At 40.5% G+C, this 14,994-nt stretch overlaps 1 protein-coding gene across 8 annotated transcripts in view; it reads left to right on the top strand.

Annotated features, from left to right (window-relative positions):
* Positions 1–14,994, top strand: part of LOC149198157 (uncharacterized) — a 488,351-nt gene that overhangs the window by 448,975 nt on the left and 24,382 nt on the right. For 6 of the 8 annotated variants that reach the window (XM_089406139.1, XM_089406136.1, XM_089406138.1 and 3 more), the window contains 4 exons: positions 3,061–3,224; positions 3,599–3,745; positions 5,130–5,268; positions 5,369–5,517. In XM_089406139.1, the coding sequence (XP_089262265.1) occupies positions 3,061–3,224; positions 3,599–3,745; positions 5,130–5,268; positions 5,369–5,517 (599 nt within the window). The remainder of the gene's footprint in view (positions 1–3,060; positions 3,225–3,598; positions 3,746–5,129; positions 5,269–5,368; positions 5,518–14,994) is intronic. The other 2 variants (XM_089406134.1, XM_089406132.1) reach the window with 1 other exon arrangement.

Below are 14,994 nucleotides of genomic sequence, written 5' to 3'. Positions count from 1 at the left end.
CAAATCAAGAGGGAGTTGCAGTGCAGATGCAGTGTTGGGAGAAAGGACCAACAGCAGCACAGATGCAGAGGGAGTTGCAGTGCAGATGCAGTGTTGGGAGAAAGGACCAATAGCAGCACAGATGCAAAGGAAGTTGTAGTGCGGATGCAGTGTTGGGAGAAAGGACCAGCATCAACACAGATGTAGAGGGAGCTATCGTATAGATGCAGCAGTGGTAGTAGCAGAGTCATGGGTAGCAGTATAGGAGGCAACAGTGCAAAGGATGTTGGGAAGGAAGGCCTAGCATCAGCACAGGTATCGATGCCGGGTGATCAGAGTAATACTCGGTGAGGAGCATTGCTAGAGCACAGTGCTCGTTAAGAGGGAGTGTTGATTTGGGGTAGCATCGGATGTGCTCTAGCCACGAAATTTGGTGGAGAGGTTAGGGCACATAAGATCTCCAATACCCAGAAAAGGTTTGGGTAGATTCTAAACAGATCAGGAAATATTAAAATAATTAATATTTTTAATGGAGTCACTAAGTCTAAACTTAGTTAAAATAAAATATTAATGTGTATTAATATGAATCTGTGTTAAAATGGTCCAAGAGACATGGATCAAGCCAGATCTAATCTTAACCGTTGATTAGAGACTTAATCTCGGCCGTTGAAATGTCAACAGAAAAAGTATAAGAGGAGGCTTGAGGGGCACTTGGAGGAGATACTGAGGGAGACCAGTTAGTTCAATTTCTGGAGTGGGGATTGCCGAGAAATTGAACCAGTGGTCTGGAGATCAGTCAGGAGGCAGCAAGTACGGAACAGAGAGATGAGAGATCAGTGCAGAAGAGGCAGACGCAGAGCTAGAGGAAGCCACGCAGAGGCAGCAGAGACTGCGTAGAGCCAGAAGGGCCTGCGTCATCCACGCAGAGGTTGCAGGAGTGACGCAGAAGCCCAAAGATGCTGCACAAAGCCTCAGTGGGTTGACGCAAAGGGTTTCAGGCTGTAGCAGAGGTCAGTAGGGCCTATGTTGGGTTTAGAAAAGTGCTGGAAGTTTTTCTATCTGTGGGTAAGCTAGTTTGGCACCCTGTTGTATAAGAAAATAGCAGAATAATAAAATCCTAAGTTGCTGCACTGGTTTTCCAACATTGGGTTTTTCCGGGGACATTAGTCCAAAACAACTGTGTCAATGTGTGCATATGTTTGTTTCTGTATTACGGTGTGATATCTGCAACAGTATTTATTTTAATGTTTGTTGAAGTAATTTCATGAATAACCTATGATGAAATAAGTAGGAAAAGTAAATCAGTTGCTGCAGTGATAGAATTTTCACATTGGTCACAATCTAAGAAACCAGATTCGTCCTAAATCCTCTATGTCCTAAATCGGTCTAATTGGACACGATTCGGTGGGACACGTGTCCTCCGATGGTGTCCCGATCGTGTCCAATTGTGTCTGGGGAATGAGTCCATCATGTCTCGATTTTGGGACACATGCCTCTTGATTTGATGTACCATAAAGGCCGGTTTTGGATCGTTTCTCCCTCACTTTTCTCTGTCTCTCTTGTTGTGGATGTGTGGGAGCGAATAGCAAAGGGTTTGGGAGAATTTTGGAGGCGATTCATCTTATTTCAACAACAATGTTGAGTTGGCATTGGCCAACTTAGATCTTAATGAGCCAATGGTAGAGCTTGTCGCTTTTGGTGATGGTGATACTATTGAGGGGTCATCCTCCACACCAGCAGATGCAGAGATGACATTGGATACAGAGGAGGAGGACGCAGTAGAGGAGAGTAATGATCACCATGATGATGATAGTGATGCTGCTTTTGATGATGATGATTGATGACTCATGAGCTACCTACTACCTTCAGGCTTGTAGTTGTTTTGTATTTGCTAGTTCTATTTGTCATTGGCATTGCTACTACCTATGTAACACATTTTGATTTTGATGACTTAATGAGAAAACTGCAGTTTCTTGTCTTTATCCTATTGGATGATTGATGAATCTGTCACAATTGTATTTGTATGCATAATGTTACTTTGTAAAACTTACATTTAGATGAAGATCTATCTTTGAATCAATGAATTTGTATCATGAATGAGAATTTGTGTAAGAAATATCTAATTTTAACACACACACACACACATATATATAACGTGTCCTGTTCCAGGGGGTCAATGTGCCTGTGTCGGACACCAGAATCCTCATGTCCCGTGTCCCCGTGTCATCTGACTTAGGTCACAATCCTTTGAGATCTTCAAACTCTCATACTTGCACTGAATACTACATTGAATCTGAGTATGGGGTAACTGCTCTGCTGATTCATCTAATATGTAACTCCGATATATCCACTGCATCTACCTGTGTGAAAGTAACCTTTCCGAACTCAATAATAAAGACACCCCGCCATGTGCCAAGTTTCAAGGGAACTCAACAAATTGTGGATGCTGCTTCATGCACCAGCTCACCAGTCCACCCCATAACATATAAACCATTGATGCTGAGTGGTGAACTCTTTAACAAAGAAGTCATCCCAGATATTATCCATGAATATGTACAGTAGATAAACACTCAGTTTTATAAGGTCAGACCTGGTGTGAACAAGTGTGTCAACATATTCAGCAGTATTAAAAATTGCAAAAAGTTCATTTTAATTCAAGGGAAAATTACTTATGCAGATGGGAAGATTGATCTGGGATACTTGTCGTATGAGTACTCACCAATACCCTAGAATTTTGTCAATATTGACTGGTCAATACTCACTCAACCGGCGTTGGAAGACATGACCTAGAGCCAGCGTCCTAGTATTGGGGAGTACCTGAGAGTATCAGGACTATGGTTTTATTGATTCACAACTTGTTTCATTTTAAGATGGGGATACTGGTAGATGTCATAGTGAAGTGTTGAGTTTTAATTTTGAATTCTATTTTGTCATTTGTTTTTTATGTTTTCGTACATGCTTATTGCTTTTATGACTTGGCTTTATTCTATTTGTCCTTTACTTGTTAAGAACATTAGCCCGAGTTTGTTTATAGATCTGACATTATCTTTTTGTTTTTCATGATTATTGATGTCTTCTCAGATAATCCACTAGTATCTTTTGAAAGTAAGGAAAGTGAGAGAGCTCTGGGTCTGGGGATTGCAAGATACAAGGCTGTTACCCGCATTGTTTGTTTATGTCTCTCTGAAATGGGTGATGAAAGTCTTGTGTTGCATCTTGTGCAGCCTACAATCTTTCAAGAGCTTGTAAGTCTATTGTAAATATTATTTTCTTTCTATTCCTAGCTACATGGATATAAAAAATCCTTTAGTTAAAAGGACTTATTGTGCTTCTATCCCAGATATTGGTAGTTATGGCAATCATCCCTAGATTGTGTAAGTTTTATTACTTTTCATAATTCAGGATGTCTCTCTTTATGAACTCGTGGAAAATGTTCAGATGATGTCAACAAAGTTGGTGTCTCAAGAATCTCTAGTTTTTTAATTCCTCTTGAATACAGTATTCACGAATGACCTAAGTTTTGTGGTTGTTTGTTATATATTAATAAGATTATCATAGTATTTCTCAATACGATTGATAACAAATGTCTTGCTGATGCTTTGTAACTACTTTGTTGAAGTTGCAGGTCCATAATCCACCTCTTGACATCACTTGTGCCTTGCTTAGGGTGGTGGTAGTGCTTAGCTCAAAAATGATGCAACTACCTGTACAGTTTATTGATGTTTTGCCCCAGTATATTTATGAGTATATGATAAATATCAGTCGTGTAAGTTTTCCAGCAGAACTCATATAAGGCATATCTCTGATTTTCCACATATCGTATGGTTCATTTCTGTCGTTATTGGTATGTAAACTGTTTTCTTGATAGGCATTAACCCAGGGATGTTCTTAATGGCTTCCATCTTTCTGTTGATTGGATGAAAGATCACTATCTCGACTTTGAACCAAAGGATTTCTTCTTTTTAGTCATTTTTCTTCCTATTAAATCTTTTCTCATGTGCTGACAGTTAAAAAATCAGTTGATCTTTTTCCTCAACATTTAAAATATGGACTTCTAGGTAATGCCACAATTTGAGTAATGTTTTGGGATTAATCATAAGATAAGATAATTTTATTATTAGCAAGTAGGAGAAGTAATATCAGTTTGCTGCAGAAGGGATTTCAGTCTCCAAATTTTTACACAAGGTACATAGAGGGTTTGGTGTTCTTGATTAAATACTAGTTCCATACCCTCGTACATGACAAAATTCTATAGAAATGTTGCAATTCCCCCAATCCTAGAATACTGAAAAACTGTTCAATCTGCTGGATTTTGAGTGTGATCTACAATTCTACTTTCTCCATATGAAATCCAATGATGGCAATGTTACATTATCACGAATTGTGTGGCAATATTAGTGCCACAGGCTTGAATATTAGGCACAAACTTTGGGCTAAGAGAAATAAAAAGAAAAGAAAAGTGCATAACAGGGTCCACTTGCTGCGTTGTACGCAGCTTTACTGAACCAGCTGGTTCGGTGAAAATAGTCAATTCGGTACTGAACCGGCTGGTTCCATTATAGAACCGGCCAATAACGGTTTAGGAGCCTGGTCCAAACTGGTTCTGCCCTCCAACAGTCAACCAGTCAGACCAGCTGGTTCAGAGCAGTTTGGTTCGGTTCCAATAACACTGATTATGTCACAGGCTCCATTTGGGCCCATGCACACTATTAAGCTCATGGAGAATGAACATGGTCCTTGGTTTTAGTATGGATTCTATATGACATCATGATGATAGGGAAATTGGGTAGATGTTTTTAAGACATGTGTCCATGCCCCATCAAGTACTAAGACGGACACTTTTTCTAATTATTATTTTGTTATTTAATTACTATTCATACAAAGTTGTTATGAAGAAGGTGGTTGACCATGGATATGATTCTTAATGTAGGTTCCAGGCAACAAGTATCGAGCTTATAACATCCATATTAGAATTGAGTTTCAATCTTCATTCTCCTAATTAATAACTCCATATAAGAAATGACTGAATTAGATACTTCCTATGAATGGTACTAGTCTGTAAACAGTAATGCATTTTAATAAGAGATTTTCTTTTTAAACTCATCTACTTGTACTTATTTGTTATCTGACTCTTCATTTACAACAAACAGGATCACATGATGAATGAGGAGACCCAACAATTAAAAGTTCCTTATAGATACTATATCCTGCCATGTATTTTTCTGTTCTCTAGAAATGAGAAGCTTACAAGTTTGGTGTTTGAACTTTTGGAATCATCTTTATCAGAAGGTATTTTCTTTAAAAGTTATTTTTTCCCTCTATTACAACCACATCCTATTGTAGACTTTGTGCTGGAGCAACTAGTAATGTTTTTTTAACTTGCTTGCAGGTTCTGAATCTCAATCTGAGCACTTACAACATCTATGTGCAGTTTTGTGGGTTGTTATCCAAATTTATAATAATGAAAGTCTTCATTACAGACTTTCAGTTTGTGAGTCGTCAACTAAGACTATTTTAAAGAATATAAATGGATTTCAGGTAAGCGAGTTTGTAAGTTTCTCATTCAGTAATTGTTCATGATTGACATGTATGCTAGTATTATATAGTTATTTATTTCTGCGAACATGCTTTTATGCACTGCTCTGTTAGAGTTTAAGGCTTCAATAATGCAATAAAGTCATGTTGTATAAGTGACCAGTCATTAAGTTTAATAGGTGCCATTAACAATGTTATTAATAGAAGGTAATTAAGTCATGGAATGCTGTAAAAGAGACAATGCTATTGTAAAAGTGCACACCACAGTTAATGAAATCACAGTTACATTTTTGCATATAACTCTTTTATGCTCACGGTATATTTCATTCTATTGTTGGAAATACTGAGAAAGGGGTGCAGGAGGGAGGGGATGGGGGAGAGGGCGGTGAATCGGTTTTTCTTTCAATTGTTAATTAGCCAGTTAAAATTTTTCTTTGATTAGAAGCACAATATACCAGAACACTGAAAAAATAAAAAATAAATTTATTAATATAGAAAGTGAGGACTCCAATCCTCTTCAACATGTACAACATAACTCTCCAATTTCTTCAAGGCTCCAACCTTGAATGAGGGCTCCAATTTTCAAATACCAGTCCAGGCTCGAACCCGGTCTTTCACAAAGCTCCAACCTTGTATGAGGACTCCAATCCTCAAATATCAATCGAGGCTCCAACTTGGTCTCTCACAAGGCTCCAACCTGAACTGCTTCAAAGATTTCAAACACTGCTTCAAAACATCATCCAAATGACATCAACACTACTACAATAAATTTCTCTTCAAAGTGCTCCAAAGATTCTTCACATGCTGCTGCAAAGGTCTGCTCCAACAAATGGTCAAGAATTCTTCAACAAGGCTGTTACAAGAGGTCTTTAGGACTGCATCAAAGATCTTTTAAATCAAGCCATCAACTAAGTCACCTGACATGGGGACACGGGACATGAAAGACACGAGTTTCTAAGTGTCAGACATGGACACGTTGACCCCCCGGAACAATACACGTTAGGACACGTTATATATTATTTTATATATATATATATATATATATATATATATATATTTCTTACACAAATTCTCATTCATGATACAAATTCATTGATTCAAAGATAGATCTTCATCTAGATGTAAGTTTTACAAAGTAACATTATGCATACAAATACAATTGTGACAGATTCATCAATCATCCAATAGGAGAAGTACAAGATACTATAGTTTTCTCATTAAGTCATCAAAATCAAAATGTGTTACATAGGTAGTAGCAATGCCAATGGCAAATAGAAATAGCAAATACAAAACAACTACAAGCCTCAAGGCAGTAGATAGCTCATGAGTCATCAATCCTCATCATCAAAATCAACATCACTGTACCCATCATCATGGTCACCATTGCTCTCCTCTGCTGCGTCCTCCTCCTTTGTATCCAATGTCATCTTTGCATCTGTTGGTGTGGAGGATGACCGCTCTATAGTGTCACCATCATGAAAAGTGATAGGCTCTAGCACTGGCTCATTAAGATCCAAGTTAGCCAACACCAACTCAACACTGTTGTCCAAACCCATATCATCAGGGAAGACATCCCACATCTTTGTCTTTCCCTTCAACCACTCATCCCTCTGCCTGTAAATAAGACGAAGGTTGGTGTGCACATACACCATTGTCTCTGCCCTGGACTGCTAAAACCTGCTCTTCTTGACACTATACAAATTCCCATATGTGCTCCAATTCCTCTTGCAACAAGAGGATGAAGTCACCTGAGAGAGGAGCTGTAAGAGCCCTAAATTCGAAACTTAAGAGGGTTTAACAATAATTTGTTCATAAAATACCAGAATATGTAATTTAAATACAAAATTTAAACAATTTATCTAATGAATACCAACCTGTTTGCTCTGCTGCAAATCTTGTTCCGGCTGCATTACCAAAACGACCAAAACCTCCCTACCGAACTGGGTACAACCTAGGTACTCAGTCTCAGAATGCTTTCCAATTGAAGCAATCTGATCCCCCGTGCCCAAAAACTCCAGTACAATCAAGACTCCTTCCTGTTTGTACCTCTGTGTTAAAATTGTTCTCCTCCCTCCCCCCTGATTCTTCTTCCTTTGCCTTCTTAAATAGAATTTCCCCCTGCCTCCAAGCGGTGATTTCTCATGTTCGAGGTTCCTCTAGAGAGGGATAAGGGATAAGCTCAAATTTATAGATTGAGCCAGCATACATCACTTGAATTAGTGGTTGACAACAATCCCTTCTTTATAAAATATCTGCTTTATTTGAATTTATGTTTAAAACTCCATGTCACTTTATATTATGATTATATATAATGGATTCTTTTTAGTTAGTTTAGTTGGTATATTATAATTTCTCCTTTTATTTTTATTTTTATCTTATAACTTTATAATAATATTTTTCTATAATTCCTTTGTATATTTTATATAGTTTGTATTTATTCAATTTATTTTTGTATTAGATATATTATATCCCCTTTTATATAATACATGTATTTCGTTCGTATTTTGTATAGTTATATATGTATGGTGATGGTACATACATTAAGTACCTCACTCATTGTATTTAGTATTTTGTCAGTTATGTATTCACTTAGAATTTACCATAATTAATTCATTTATCTTTCACTTGGTAATTTCATAATAAGTTAATATGTATACTAGTGCAGTACATTCGATGCATGCAGATGTAGCTATCATATGTACGCATTGTATGAATGCTAATAATCGTGTTTTATCTGTAATTCGAGATGGCCATTACAGGAGCCCCATGGCTAACTGCTGTAGAGGAGGGCTTGTTGCCCCATGAGTTGCTCACCAAGAATAGGGCTTCTTAGTCCCTGTCTCTAATCACATCATATTTTGCAAATCGACTAGTGCCAATGGAAAACTCTGCAAAGGCATCCTCCACCTCATCAAGGGATGCTCTATCCTAAAAAATCCCCCTCAATGCATCTTTCCTCCCCTGTGAAATTTCACTATCCATGTGAGGAGGGAATCCGCGGGAAGGTACACCATTCAGCCACTCATGGTTGTAGTATTTTGTGTTCAATGAGTGAGCCAAACAATGTAAAAGTGTGCAATTCTTGTCCCATTTGCTGACAAGAATATGCTATATGGTGGTGAAGAAGGTCTCTGATGATGTCTCATGCTCAGGCACTCTTTAATGTTCTGAAATAGGAAAAATAGTGATATGAAAAGCAAATAACAAATACAACACCTAAAATTTCAAACATTCAGTGAACACCCATGTAAACTCCAGAAATAAGAACCTGCTGAGCCATTTTATTAATGAAATGGAGCAAGTACAATAATATGGAGAAATGCACCTAGGCTTGCCTCAAGGGCAAGCTTGATAGGACCCAGGTGATAAAACAATAATCTCGAAGCTCAAAATGACTGCTCTAATGCTTTGCGTTGTCCCCAGAAACTACACTACTGGCTGGAAATGAACTGTAAGAGACCCCATCTCTGGTGCTCAGAAAATGCTGAAACTTTATATCTAGGATCCTTGTCAAAAACCTAGAAAAACCCAGAAATGGTTTGGGCTTAATCCAACCTCCCAAATTCGGCCTCCATTATGCCCTACACAATCCCCAATAATTCTGAACTGTCTGCTGCAAAGATACGGCCAAAAATCCCACCTTTGGTGCTCAGAAAATTATGAAACATTATATCTGGGATCCTTGTCGAAAACCCAACAAAACCCATAAATGGTTTGGCTGGATTTTGAACTTCCAAAATTGACCTCCAATATACCCTACGCCCTCCAAGATGCTCCAAAAAAGGGCCTGCAATAAATCCCAACGAAATCCTCCTCCAATCTCATGAAAATGCAACAATCACTTCTCCAAATATTTCCCTTAACCTCCACGGTAAAGTTCAGCCTCAAAGACTGATACTCTACCCTCCACGTGAACACCCAGTGTTGCCTTTGCGCTAGCCCAGGAAGTGCGAAAATCACCTTATGAAGTAGCACACTCCTCCAACTCCAAAACTTCTCCCAAATGCCAACAATCCTCCTATGCCTCCTCTCCGAAAAATCCTTCACCCAAACTCCTCTACAAGAGGCCACAAGCAAACTCGGCCTCCTCTTCACTGTGTCCTCTAGTAATATGCACCACTTGGAGATGGATGCAATTGCTAGGAATCACACTGAGATCCTCATCCTCAAGAAATGAAAGAAAACCTTCCTAGGGTGGAACTCGAAGTCCCCTAAAGAAAGGGTGAGCTCTTCGGTTGAAGAACTCATGCTGAATAGCAAGTGACTCAGCTAAGCAGCTCAACCGACCAAAGAGAAATCGGTATTACCAAAAAGATGAATGAATGAGATGAGGAGAGTTGCCTTCCTTATATAGATTTCATGGCGCACTTTTCCCTCCAATTTGTTCTCCATTATGGGCCCTCACTTCACCACCATCATGCAAAACTTAACCACCTCCATGCAAATCCAACTAGGGAGTGCATAACTTAACTACAACACAAATAACTTTTCCAAAGTCTAATCTCCTAATAAAACTGAATGGGGTCCACTAGCTCCAAAATTGGTCCTATAATACAAAAATTAATCTTGTTCCAAAATGATTTAGGAAGGGATATGACACACTCACTCTGTAAAATAATGCTCCTCACAGACTCAATCATGGAATCCCATCCCTCATAAACCTCTCCTAGGATTGGTAGGTCTGTATATGCAAATCGAAGCAAAGAAATGATAGGGTCCATGATTTGAATAAGTAGATCTACCCTTTCCTACCAAGCATCATCTTACACTGCGTCCTTCACTCTTTTTGAGGCTGCTTGATCTGTCTTCCTCCAAAAAGACCAAAATTCTGAAATAACCATGGCCCCAAGAGTGGTCTTTAGTCACTTCAAGGAGTTTAAGGCTCTAGTAGAGAATGCGACAACCAAGAATATCAAGGTACTTCACTCAGATAACAGAAGAGAGTACAAAGATAGTGACTTCATAGGATTTTGTGCGAAGGAAGGCATCAACAGAGAGTGGACAACTCCATACAACCCACAACAGAATGGGGTAGTGAAGTGGAAAAACAAGTCAAAGTTGGGGCTGCGAAGGCAATGTTATATGACCAAGACTTGTCCATGTTTTTATGGGCGGAGGCATGTAACAAAACAATGCATATCTAGAAAGAGGTTCCTCATGGGGCGTTGGGGAAGATAACACTAGAAGAAGTCTTCTCAGGAAAGAAGGTAGAAGTAAGTCACTTCAAAATCTTTGGCAGCATAGCTGATTGCAATATCCCAGATGAAAAACGTGTTGATTTGTGTAGCTTGGGAGGTACTCCAAGCCCTAGGGTTCAGGGTTTGGAGGACAAAGCACCACAAGGGCAGCTTGTGGGCTTGGAACCCAAGTGTGGGGTTTTGGCACCCATCGTGTTTTGGGGCAAAACCATGATGGATTCACGGCATGTGATGGATGAGGATGATAGTGCTCAGAAAGACGATTCCAATGCATCGAAAATCGTTCGAATCTGAGTTGTCGTTAGAGAGATATGAATTTTTGAAGTTGACATAGTAAATATTGGATTTTCAAGTAGGCCGACTTGAAGAAAATTCCAAGTAGATGTGTCTCTTTGAGTGAACTCGTTGGAGGCCTTAAAGCCTATATATTGAGGACGAGTTGAGTCATTTTAAGCATCCAAAAAAAGGCAATACACCTCTGAAATTTTCAATGGAGAAAGGTGAGCCTTAGCCGCAGCAAAAGGAAGCTAAAGGAGCAGCGTGGAGGCCTGTGGTAGGAACAACTACTGTAGGTGACAGTGGATCTGTTAAGGGCAAGTTTAGGGCTATTTCTAGGTATGGTTAAGTGCAGGAAAGGCAAGCAACCAGGTCGAGGAGAATAGGAGCAATATGATGTTGTTGGAGACTGTTTTGGGCACCATTATGTGGAGGTAACAGCTACAGGATTGTTGTTGTGCTTGGCCGCAGGCCTAAGCACACAGCTGTGATTACGTTAGGGGTGTTAAGGGATGATACACATCCTAAGGAGGCAACATAGCTAGGGAAGAAGCTTGCCAAGGTGGGCCGTAGTCCTTAAGGGACTTGTTTGATGACTGTTAGGTGGAGTTAGGGTTGTGGAACATGCCCTAACCAGGACTGTCACAAATTGCAGAGGCAAACATAATAACAGTGTGTTTGGAGGTGTGTTGGGTCATGTATTGACTAGAGCTTGGATCAGTTTTATAAGCAGCCTGTTGGAGCCAATTGGAAGACATTCCAGGGAGGGAAGGTGTCTTCCTAGGTGCAGATCCAATAGTGATAGTATTGGGTGTCATAGAGTTGTTGGAGGGCAGCGTGTTGGCTACCCAAGGTAGCCCTAGACAAGCTATCTTGAAGGACGAAGAGCCGCTGAAGGTTGGGTGAAGGACGGTGCCGAAGTGCAACACTTTGATGGACGAAAGTTGTTGCTAGCCTGGCAGATTGGAGCTCCAGTATTGGCCAGCCCAGAGAACAGTTGATGAGCTCATGTTCATTGTAGTAGATGTGACTTGTAGCAGTGATAGGAGGCATCCCTCCTAGAGTCTCGATGTGTAGTGGCCTTGATGGACTAAGGCACTACTAGTGAGTAGTACGGGTGCGACGGACCGACAGGACAAGATACGACATAGAAGTGTTGCAACCAATTTTGTCATTGTATCTTGTAACCATAGGCTGTTGTATTTATCATATTTGGATTAACATAACGAAGATTGGTGATTATACATTATTGTACAATTTTATTTAAGACTATGTATCATTGTGCGTATTGATTTACGACTTTATATTTCTGCTGTGCAAAGTAGTTTATGGTTGAGATTCTTGGTTTGGTAGCATCAGTGATTTTAAGACTCTAACCTAGACCCAATGTTGTGGAAATTCAACAAAATGCACAAAGTTGTATTTGGTTGTAGAGAAGTGGTTCTTCGTTGGGTATAGTGAAACTTCAAAGGCATAAAGGATCTATATTGTTAGTAGCAGGAAGATTATCGTGAGACAGGATGTGAAGTTCATGGAGGATAGAGCCTTCAAGAGATCTTACGAGTTGCCAGTAGGTGATCAGAATTGACCAAGAGAAGCTCCATTGGTCCAGCACCAGGGGCAACCACACGGACATTCACAAGGATCTAGTATAGTCACCAATACCAGCACAACCTCAAGTACAGGAGATCCTGTGAGTTCGTAGCAGACGGAGTAGCAGAGGCAGGATGAGGAGCTAGTCGATCCTCCCATCACTAGTGGATGTACCAAAAAAGAAGTTTGTCAAACATTGAGGGACACAGAGAAGTTCATAGGCGCTCCAAGGATAGACAGAAGAGAACGTAGACAACCAGACAGGTACCAAGAATTGGTGGCACCGGTTGTAGAACCTTCTAGCTATCGGGAGGCCACACAACATCAGGTGTGGATAGATGCCATGGTGGAAGAGTATAGCTCCATCATAACAAATGACATTTGGGATCTCAATGGATCTATAAGATCAAGTATGTTGCAGATGATAGCTTGGAGAAGTAGAAGGTTAGGTTCCTGGCAAAGTGGTATGCGCAAAAGGAAGGGATAGATTATGCGGAGACCTTTGCCCCAATTGCCAGATATATTCCCACCCGATCAATTATATCTCTAGCAGTGCAGATGGGATGGCAGATTCACCAGATGGACATCAAGACAACCTTCTTGAAAGGGGTGATAGAGGAGGAGGTATATATAGAACAACTAGATGGCTTCGAGACACGTGTGCAAACTGAAGAAAGCTCTATACAAGCTCAAGAAAGATCTAAGGGCATGGTATGGTCAGATTCACAACTACTTGCAGTCGGATGTGCTCTAGCCATGAAAATTGGTGGAAAGGCTAAACCACATGAGATCTCCAAGACCCAGAAATGGTTTGGGCGGATTCCACCCAGTTTGGGAGATATTAAAATATTTAATATTTTTAATGGAGTTCCTAAGTCTAAACTTAGGAAAAATAAAATATTAATGGGTATTTACTATTAATATAAAACTGGGTTAGAAGGTTCCAAAAGACATGGATCAAGCCAAATCTAATCTTATACGTTGATTAGAGATGTAATCTTGGCCATTGAAGGACCAACAGGAAAAGTATAAGAGGAGGCTTGAGGGTCAGTTGGAGAATATATCAGAGTGATCAGTCATTCATTTTGCTAGAGTGGGGTTGGTAAGCAAAGTTGAATCAGTGATCAGCAGCGAGGGACAATGATTACGAGGCAGAGAGGCAGGAACAATACTGGGAGACCAGCACAGAAGCAGAGAGAGTGAGAGCAGCAGCTAGTCCAAGCTACGCAGAGCCCAACAGAGTCAACGCAAAGGCTAGAGGGACTGCGTCATCCACACAGAGGCTGTTGGAGTGACGTAGAGGGTCCTAGAGGCTGCGCAGTGCCTCAGAGGGCTGACGCAAAGGGTCCTAGGGCTGACGCAAGTCAGCAGAAGGCTGATGTAGAGGCCAGAAGGGCCAGCGCTGAGCTTCAGTTGTGCTGGAGAGGGTTTCGTGGGACAGGTTTTCTGAATACCTGTTTCCGGTGTTGGAATTTCTAAGTCTAACCCGTTAAAAACCCTTCATGTACTTTACTAATTTATTCTTACCTACTTGTTATGTTAATTAACAAGTTATTTACCATGTAAATACTGGAAATAAATACAAGTACATGCTCAACACATTACAGATCATCAACTGAAGGAAACAGAGACAAGCACAGAAGTGACACCATTGTTTTTGGACTAATGTCCTCGGAAAAAAGCAATGCGGGAAAACCAGTGCAACTATCTGAGGGTTTGATTTATTAAGTAGTTTTAGAATACAATCTGGGTGCCAAATCTGGCTCACCCAACAAAGAAAAATCTCGGAAGTAGTACCTCTCTACTCGGAAGCAGATATTCCAGCTGAAACCCCGGATAAACACTCTGGCAGTTCCACAACTCCAATCTGCCCCACGAAACCCCTGCGTCAGCCTCTCTCTAGCCTAGCGTTAGCCTAGCGTCACTCTGGCTTGGCCTGCGTCAGCCTCTGGAGGCATTGCGTCAGTCCTCTGGCCCTCTGAGGCACTGCGTAGCTCTTGGCTGCCTCTGCGTCAACCACACTGGCCCTTTGAGGCACTCCGTAGCTCCTGGTTGCCTCTACGTGAGCCCTGGTTGGCTCTGCGTGAACCCTTGGCTGCTTCTGCGTCCCTCTCTCCAGCTACTGCGCTGATCCTCCCGGTGCTATCTCTGCCTCTCTGCTTTTATATTCACTGCCCCTCAGTTGCAACTCTGATCACTCTCTAAACTTTCTTAGCAAGCCCAGCCCCAGAAAGTCGAAATCTTGATCTCTTGGTGTGTTCTCCAAGTGACCCTCAAGCCTCCTCTTATACTTTTCTCGTTGACAAATCAACGGCCGAGATTAAGTCCTTAATCAACGGCTAAGATTAGATCTGGCTTGATCCATGAATTTTGGACCATTCTAACTCAGTTTTATATTAATTCACATTAATAT

Source organism: Pinus tabuliformis, chromosome 2_2 (assembly GCF_031772625.1).
Source record: "Pinus tabuliformis cultivar Carrire ecotype Pingquan chromosome 2_2, CPIR1, whole genome shotgun sequence".
Classification (NCBI taxonomy): Eukaryota; Viridiplantae; Streptophyta; class Pinopsida; order Pinales; family Pinaceae; genus Pinus; species Pinus tabuliformis.
The sequence above is the reverse complement of the archived record's forward strand: the minus strand, read 5'-3'. Positions and strand labels throughout refer to the sequence as shown.